The 6,031-nt window shown below is 40.5% G+C and overlaps 1 protein-coding gene across 3 annotated transcripts; it reads right to left on the bottom strand.

Moving 5' to 3' along the window:
- Positions 1-3,146: 3,146 nt before the first annotated feature.
- Positions 3,147-4,561, bottom strand: LOC147417046 (protein DETOXIFICATION 42-like). Of its 3 annotated transcripts, none has more exons than XM_086507830.1 (6): positions 4,469-4,561; positions 4,313-4,384; positions 4,059-4,175; positions 3,875-3,970; positions 3,663-3,784; positions 3,147-3,557 (listed from the first exon to the last, which is right to left on the bottom strand). In XM_086507830.1, the coding sequence occupies exons 1-6, from the start codon at positions 4,484-4,486 to the stop codon at positions 3,512-3,514; spliced, it is 471 nt and encodes a 156-aa protein (XP_086363956.1). In that variant the 5' UTR covers positions 4,487-4,561; the 3' UTR covers positions 3,147-3,511. The 3 variants fall into 3 exon arrangements, with proteins under 3 accessions (XP_086363956.1, XP_086363955.1, XP_086363957.1); XM_086507829.1 differs by having other exon boundaries at positions 4,464-4,553; XM_086507831.1 differs by having other exon boundaries at positions 3,663-3,771; positions 4,464-4,553.
- Positions 4,562-6,031: the final 1,470 nt, after the last annotated feature.

Raw genomic sequence — 6,031 nt, 5'->3', positions numbered from 1 at the left:
GCTGGTTTCAGAGAGAATACAACGTTACCTGCTCGCTGAAATCCACCAAAAAAAAAAAAGCAGTCGAGCTGTGCAGAGAATGAGTGCTGACTGCGCAAAGGCAAAACCACCACGCTGCAGGGGTACTGCTGCGAGGAAATCACGCACAAAATGTGCAGGACAAGTCGCGCTCAAAGCGTGCAGGTGAGGACGCGCAGGGCTGGAGCAGGCTCATGGCCTGCAGATAGACAACTCGTGTAGATAGGCAGAAGGCGTAGGTACTCCACGATTTTTCTCTCTCGCTCTCTTTACGGCCACACCACACACACACACACACTTACACACACACTCTTTTTTGTAAATCTTTGGGATTAATTTACAGGTGGGAAACCTCAAGGTGAGGAAAATCCACTGAAAGGATCATGGACAAAGGAAGAAACATTGAAGTGTTCGGCTACGAAAATGGGCTAAAAGCATTCATAGGAAAGTTGATGCATCTCTAGGATGATATGACCAACTACCAAGGCAAAACGTAAAGGTTGGGTCAAGGAAAGCTTGAAAAATTCAAAAGGATCTTCATCGGGGCGATGGAACATATAGCCATTAAGTTGGCTCCATAGGGCCCAAAATCAGACCCACATAAAGAGGACCGAAAATCGTTGTAAGGAAGGTGAGAGAATGCCAAAAGCTCAAAACCATTTGTGGAAGACTATTGAGGGAAAACGTAGCTGCGAACAAGCTGATATGTGGCGAAGAAAAACTCTAGTAATGCAGCAATCCCAAAGCAGGTGAATAACTGTCTTTGTCGAAGTCAAGCAGCGAACACAACGAGAAGAGCAAATATGACGCACACTGAGAAAAGTGCCCATCGCGAGAACTCCAATCAATCATCGCCAGAGAAACAATCGCTCCTTCAAAGGCAAGTGGCTCCTCCATAAGGCAGAAAGAGGCTTTCTCCACCATAGGGTATTACAATGGTCAGCAAGCCACGGTTGCGGTAAAAGAAGGGCATAAACCCTACTAGCAGGAATGGCCTCAACAGCCAAAGACGTTATGGGTAAACATTCAACCAGCATACGATGAAGTTCACTCCTGATCGGACGGTAATGCATACCCAATCCAAAACGGCAAGTAGCAAGGGGAAAATGGAGAGTGTAGCCCACTTCATCAACCACATCACCAACCACGTGAAGGCCACGACAAGAGAGTAAATATGCCTGACGAGGCAAGCGATCAATTAAAGTTAGAGAGAATGCCTGGCTCCAATGAAGACTTACCATACGAAGTGAATTCCCTTCGTGCTGCTGCTGACCATGCCATGATAAATGCCTTGTAACTTCTTTCCAGGCAGAGATCAAGCTAGAAGTAAAGGGATATCCAGGAATATGCCCTTCCATCTTGCCAAACACAATGTCCCAAAAACATGATTGCCAATGACCAAAGGAAGAAGTAACCACATGCTGACATAAGTAAGCAAGCATAAGAGCCCAAGGCCGAGTTGGTTGCCTTGGTAACTTTGTTTATCTTTTGAGGCCTACTCTGTTGGTCTAGCACGGATAGTTGCTACAGCTTGAGGGTGGCTGACCGTATTCAATCACACTACCTGCCTCCTATTTAAACTGGTGATGGAACCTCCTTCCCTCACTTAGCCTTGCAAGGTTTTTGATTGTGATAAAAGGAGGGAGAGGGAGTGAGTGTGTGAAAACAATTTGCTGAGGTTGGTGGTAAAGGGCTCTGGTCTAAACATGGAGATGGTTGAAAACACTGCCACTTCACAGGTCTTTTCCGATTCCTATTAATGAAAATGGTGTATTCTCTGCTTTCATTCAAATCAGTAGGTAAACTTGGTGATGGTTTATTATTTTGGGACTTAAATATTATATGCCGCTGTAACACTTGGCTGAGACTACTGATATTGGGTATATTTGTTTAAAGTTTCCCATATATTTATCATTTTGTAATAATGGTATAGCAGTGATCTCGGACTGCTGAACTGTACCTGATGTTGCGCCTGTTAGAGGTTGTTAAAATTTCTACCCAAAAATCAGTAATAGTTTTGCTTGCTCAATAAAAATAAAAATAAAAACTGGAGTTTGATTAATGACAGAAATAAAGCTAGCCTGATGTTTTTGCTTTTTTTTTTTTTAAAAAAAAAGAGAGATTGCAACTTGGATTGAGATCATAAATTTAAACCGAGGTTAAGTAGTCGCTGCTAAACGTTTAACTTTTTGGGGGCAAATCTGGTTCAGATTTGCATTACCTTTTGCTTATAAAAGAGAGATCTACCTTTTGGGGACTGTTCTTGTTCAATTTGCATTGCTTGTTGCTTATAAAGGAAGAAATGGACAGTACTTGATATGTATAAATTGACTTATTAGCTCCTAGAATTATCTTTGGTGGTTGATCTGAACATGGAGACGCGTGCTGGGCTTTTTAGACATTGTAAATAGACTACAGACTAGAACTATAGCAGGGATATTACTTTGGAAAAGATAGTAGATAACAAATCGTATCGAGTAAATATATGCTTCTATGAGAAAGTGGCTGCTTCAGTGGATAAAAATAGTTTAGAAATGGTCTTCATTAAAAGAGGTGATGGCCTTTTGATGCATCATAATAACATATTCTAAGCAAAAGACATATAATGATTACAATACAAACTCTTTTATTTCGGATAATAGTTTAGGCAAATTTTTTTAAGTAGGACAAGGATAACAACTGATAGGTTCTTTTGACACCTGCAAAACGTATTCAAGGCTAATGAATCTGTTGTCTTGTTTATATGGATGCAGGTGAGAATGTTATCTTTGCTTAAAGAAGCTTAGCTTAGCTACTGTCTGACTTTGAAGACTTCTACTTTATTTGGAATTAATTGTATACAAGAATATTTGAATGATGCCTCATTCTGACTAAATTGTACAACCATAAATTTATTAATGAGTCGTTTTTGTGCAAGCCTTTTTCCAGCAATCTAAAGCCAGTTGTCTCTTGAATGAATAGTTCTTTTGTGTATAAGTATTAGTAATAAGATATCAACACACATCCTAAACACAAGGCCTCTATTTATTTATTTTTTGGAGGAGCGGGATGTTGGCTTTTGCTCTATTTATGTCTATAGGATCAATTCACACACACACACACACACACACACCCACATTACAGTAGACTAGCATTGAATGCACCATCATATAATCACTCACACAAAATGTGCCGGGATGCTAAAGCTTGTTTGCAACCTGCCAAGAATACACAGGCTTGCAAAACAAAACCTTCACAGAATGCACAGGTTTTGCAAAACCTTCAGATTGTGGAAGCATTTGGCTGCATCTGTCACTGAATGTTCTAACCCTAGTGCCGTCTTGCAAGGTTTTGGATTCACAGAAATATACGCACGAAAAACGCTGATTATCTCCTTGTGAAGCATGTTCACCAATGCATAACCCAAATGCCGATGACAAGAAGATATTCAGCAATTTGTAACCCAATGCCAATCACAATTTAACTCTACTTCAATGTACAGCTCTTCAAGTTTTCACAAGGATCTTAAGAACTTCCAGGGCCCACTGGCTGTGCCTACCCTGCAACAAGAAAGCAAACAGAGTGAAAGGAACGGGGCTTAATGCTTATAAGAGCATTCCTTTACTTGTGAGGAAAAGGGGTCAGCAGTATATAAAAGAGACTACCTCAAGAAGCCAGTGAGCATTCTAAATGTCATCAGCACAGTAAGTCCTAGCCAGATACCAGTGAAGCCCCACATTGAAGCAGCAACAAGCATGAGGCCTGATGCGAACACTGCAACAACAATCTGCAAGCATGGAGGATAATACCTAGATGCATGATGCTAAAGAGAACACGCATTAATGCTTTAAAACAAAGGATTTCTTGCCAATCTTACCATAGAATATGCTGCATATGTAAAGTCTGAGGCTCCAAAATGAAGGCCATCAAACACAAAAGCCACAGAGTTCAGTGGCTGGGTGGCAGCAACATACTGCAAAGAAGTAACAGCCTGTTTTAGACGTTGTCAAGGGATGTGGTCTAGAATCAAGTTGCATTGATTCAAAGTGAACTTTACTCACAGGGGTCCCTATTTCTAGAAATTTATGCACCATATGATCACTAGTAAACAATTTGGAAAATGTACTGAGACCAACACCAAGAATCATAGATAACATGATACCAAAGGTAAAACCAATCTGCATAACCCTCAGAAATTGAGACATAACTTGATTAGCAGATTAGTTTGTGGAAAACCAAGCGTAGATTAGCCCATCATCTAGCTTAGACTTTTAGAGAGCATACAATGCTCAAAACAATGGTCTTATTTTCTCACCTGTAGTGTCCTAAAAGCAGCACCTTTTGCCAGCTCAAAGTCACCTTTGGCCAAAGCACTGGCTATGATAGCCTGCACATTGCATCATATGATTAGTTCAGCCTTGATTGTTGACATCTGAAACGCTTTGTGAGATTGGAACCCTCAGGACCTGACCAGCAAGTGCGATCGCATCTGAAAGAAGAGATGTTGCAAGCCAAACTTGCATGCAGATCTGATGGGCAGCCATAGCAATAGCACCTTGCCTGCAGCCAGTGAGGTGGCCAAAGTCAAGCTGAGCATCACTGCAGCTGAACGAGCTAACAAAAGGCCTCCTATCAGATCGACAATATAAGGAAGCTTAGTCCAATTTGGAGATGGAGGTGGAGACTTGACGGAATCAGATGGATCATTTTCATGTAAGATGAAGGATGTTGGGGACTAAAAGAGCCAAATTGACATAACACTCATTTCACACTGCAAAAATTCTAGGACACCCCGAACCACCACACTGCTACACTTTTTTGTGTCATCCAAAATTTTCTTCTCTCACATTTTTAGCCCATGACTTAGACCTACACACTTTACTCTCTGAGCCATAGTGTGAGCACTCCATTGCAACTTTCATCACCACAATTTTAGAGTATCGAGAGTCACTCATCAGCCATACACATACTACATCACATGTAACTTTGGTCACATAGGTCATATTTGGCCTCTGAGGATGATAATAAAATCTCTCTCTCTCTCTCTCTCTCTCTCTCTCTCTTTGTGTGTGTATGTGTGTGTGTGTGTGTGTGTGTGCATTTGAGAACATGTGTAATGTGGAAAGCATCAAGTGTTGGGTTCTCAAGAAGTACCTTTTTGAAACATTGGTGACACTAGTTCTTCTTTATAGAGTTGAAGTGTGGGTGGGAGCGTCTCAAAGTCTACTTGGAAAGAGTTTGAGAATTTTGTAAAGCGATTCCTTACAAAATTTCTTCAAGTTAAGACACAAACACCATATATGTGAATGAGCCAGATCACTATGGACAGTTACTTTTACACATGTACTGTAATAGAATGGGTATGCTCATTGCCAATGGTGTATCTTTGTGAAGTGAAACCAATGGATTTACATGTAGAAAACATAGCGGGGACAGTGTGATTGACTATATGCTAGTCTTCGAATCCATCACATAGCATAAAGAGTTCTATGCTTGGCCAATGGACCCCGGAATTAGACCATTGGACCTTAGATATTGACCTTGCATGTGGAGAAGCAGTTAAGCATGATAAACTCAGCCAAAGGGAAGAGAAGATATCGCTATGTATGGATTTCAAATGGGCACTAATGTACATTAAATTGGTCGAGCAAAAGCTATGGATGACAAAGCTTCAATATGATGCACCATTGGAAACTAAATGGGAAGCTTTGAAGAAAGTTATTTGTTCTTGTGCCGAAGAATTCTTTTCCATAAAGCATCTCCATGGTATCAAAAAAGATAGATCATGCAAAAGGTGGTTTGATAAAGAATGTCAAGATGCTCAAAGTCCTTGATAAAGTTTGATGCAACTGTGGACAAAGACAACAATCAAAGTCATTTTCATACAAATAAGGCATTGATTCAAAAGAAGAGAAGAATATGGAAAGTAAAGCAACAACTTTTTCAAGTCCAAGAAAAGGCACATACATGTGTAAGATTTTGGAGAAACTTAAGAGGCAAGCAGGTTGAGAATTTTTGTAACTTGAGTCTTGTG

Source organism: Adiantum capillus-veneris, unplaced genomic scaffold, assembly GCF_014529385.1.
Source record: "Adiantum capillus-veneris isolate H3 unplaced genomic scaffold, ASM1452938v2 Hic_scaffold_325, whole genome shotgun sequence".
NCBI lineage: Eukaryota > Viridiplantae > Streptophyta > Polypodiopsida > Polypodiales > Pteridaceae > Adiantum > Adiantum capillus-veneris.
Note: the sequence above shows the minus strand (reverse complement) of the source record. Positions and strands in the feature narration are given on the sequence as shown.

Excerpts from the sequence above, each read along its gene's own strand:
- LOC147417046 (XM_086507829.1), bottom strand. The coding sequence starts at position 4,541 with ATGGCTGCCCATCAGATCTGCATGCAAGTTTGGCTTGCAACATCTCTT. Across the intron at positions 3,971-4,058 it reads TTCTAGAAATAGGGACCCCT|TATGTTGCTGCCACCCAGCC; the intron begins GTGAGTAAAGTT and ends ACTTCTTTGCAG. Across the intron at positions 3,558-3,662 it reads ATGCTCACTGGCTTCTTGAG|GGTAGGCACAGCCAGTGGGC; the intron begins GTAGTCTCTTTT and ends TTCTTGTTGCAG.